Source organism: Eimeria necatrix, genomic scaffold (genome assembly GCF_000499385.1).
Source record: "Eimeria necatrix Houghton genomic scaffold, Enh_scaff244, whole genome shotgun sequence".
Lineage (NCBI taxonomy): Eukaryota > Apicomplexa > Conoidasida > Eucoccidiorida > Eimeriidae > Eimeria > Eimeria necatrix.
Window position 1 is genome coordinate 30,001 of NW_013653019.1, and position 2,500 is coordinate 32,500.

The 2,500-nt window shown below is 36.0% G+C and overlaps 1 protein-coding gene across 1 annotated transcript in view; it reads left to right on the forward strand.

Annotated features, from left to right (window-relative positions):
- ENH_00033530 (U4/U6 small nuclear ribonucleoprotein, putative) overlaps window positions 1-1,918 on the forward strand; it is a gene marked incomplete at both ends in the record, with an annotated part of 4,821 nt that extends 2,903 nt beyond the window's left edge. The window contains 3 exon segments of the mRNA XM_013580280.1: window positions 363-442; window positions 1,107-1,558; window positions 1,562-1,918. Of these exon segments, the coding sequence (XP_013435734.1) occupies window positions 363-442; window positions 1,107-1,558; window positions 1,562-1,918 (889 nt within the window).
- Window positions 1,919-2,500: the final 582 nt, after the last annotated feature.

Below are 2,500 nucleotides of genomic sequence, written 5' to 3' on the forward strand. Positions count from 1 at the left end.
TGTGAATTCTTTTCGTCTAATTAATTAGCTGTTTATTATTTATTATTTATTATTTATTATTTTTTTTATTTTTTACAATTTGTTTATTATTATTTATAATATATTATATTAATTATTAATTAATAATAATTCATTATTTATTAGGCTTTGATTAATTTATTTTTATTTTGCATCTTTTTGCCCTTTTTGCATTTTTCTTTTTCTACTGCTCAGCTCCATTTATTTATTATTTAAAACTAATTAATTAATTAATTAATTAATTAATTAATTAATTAATTACTCTATTTATTTATTTATTTATTTATTTATTCATTCATTCATTTATTTATTTATTTATTTATTTATTTATTTTTGATTAATAGGCCGCGCCTTAGGCTCCACTTCCCACGACGAGACTTGGCGGCTGTGGGACTTGGAGACGCAGCAGGAGATTTTGCTGCAGGTAAAATAAATAAATAAATAAATAAATAAATAAATAAATAAATAAACGAGTTAATTAATTAATTAATTAATTAATTAATTAATTAATTAATTAATTAGTAATTAAATTAAATTAAATAAATAAATTAAGTGATTAATTGATTATTTATTTAATTGGCGAAAAAAGCGAATTTGAATTGTTGAAAAAAGTGGATTTTTAATTAATTTAGAAAAGAAGTTTTTGGTTTTAATTGATTTTCGGATTTTTGAAATTAAATTATCTTTTTAGTTTTATTTTTGTTTTATTATTTCATTTATTTTATTTAATTTGATTTGATTTATTTAATTCATTTAATTTTAATTAATTTCATTTTATTTTATTTTGTTTTGTTTTTTATTTCACTTCTTTTTGCGTTTTCTCTTTTTGCTGCTTTCCCCATGTGCTCGCCTTATCTTTTTTTTGCTCAAATTAAATTAATTCAAATTAAATTAATTCAAATTAAATTAATTCAAATTAAATTAAATTAAATTAAATTAAATTAAATTAAATGAATTCAACTCAAATCAAACTAAATTAATTCCAGCAAAACCAAATCAATCCCCCTCTCCCGCTGCTGCCGCTGCTCCCGCTGCTCCCGCTGCTGCTGCTGCTGCTGCTGCTGCTGCTGCTGCTGCTGCTGCTGCAGGAGGGTCACAGCAGCGGGGTGTACGGGCTTTGCTTCCACCCCGACGGCTCTTTGGCAGTGTCTTCGGACTTGGGGGGATTTGTGAAAGTTTGGGATTTAAGAAGTGGCAGAGGAGTTTTGGACTTGGGAGCTCACGTGCAGCAGAGTCTTGCGGTGTCTGTACACCCCGTGTGCAGCAGCTGGCTGGCCACTGCAGCAGCAGACAACTCCGTCAAGCTCTGGGACCTCCGCCGGCCCCCGCCGCAGCCTGCTGCTGCAGCAGCAGCAGCAGCAGCAGCAGCAGCAGCAGCAGCAGCGCAGCCGCTGCTGACCATCCCCGCGCACACCAAAATGGTCAAAGAGTGTCTTTTCGAGCCCGAGACCGGCAGGTGTATGTACACCGCAGGCTTCGACGGACTCGTCAAGGTTTGGTCTTGTTTGGACTTTTCTTTGCAGAAGAGTTTGTCAGCTCATGATGGCAGAGTGATGGGGCTGGATGTCCTCAGCAGCAGCAGCAGCAGCAGCAGCAGCAGCAGCAGCAGCAGCAGCAGCAGCAGCGGGGGGGGAGGGGATGTGGTCGCGAGTGTGGGGTTCGACCGCACTTGGAAGCTCTGGCACTGCGGCGAGCTGTACGTACACCGCGGCGACCGCGAACTGCAGCAGCAGCAGCAGCAGCAGCAGCAGCAGCAGCAGCAGCAGCAGCAGCAGGGCGCCGATTAGAGCTTTGTTTGCGCCGTTTTGCTGCTGCAGTTGCATGTATTTCCTTTATTTTACTTATTTTTGGCTTTTTGCAAAAAAAAAGAACAAAAAAACTCCTTTTAAACTCCTTTTAAACTCCAAACTGCTCAGCAGGTTTGCTGCGTTCAGGTGTACGTACACCCCGAGCTGCCGGTGCAGCCCGCGAACGCTTTCGTTCTTTTTATTTATTTATTTATTTATTTATTTATTTATTTATTTATTTATTTATTTATTTATTTATTTATTTATTTATTTATCTATTTATTTATTTATTTAATTCTGGATCAGAATTAGAAACTCTTTCAACTAACTTCTGAATAAAAGTTAAATTCAAAAATTCACTTTTCAAGTTTCCCTTTCATTCCCCCAAATGCCTTCAGTACTTCTTCTCAGCACTACAGAGCCAAGCGCTAAACCCTAGTTTAGGGTTTAGGGTTTAGGGTTTAGGGTTTAGGGTTTAGGGTTTAGGGTTTAGGGTTTAGGGTTTAGGGTTTAGGGTTTAGGGTTTAGAGGCCAAAGGGGTCTTTGGTTCATTTTGGCTGCAGAGAAACTCAAAAGAGAAAAAAAGCAGCAGCAGCTTTTCTTTTGTTTTCTTTTCCAGTTTTGCTGCTTCGGGCCTTCATTTGTTTTCTTTTATTCTTTATTTTTTATTTTATTTATTTATTTATTTATTTATT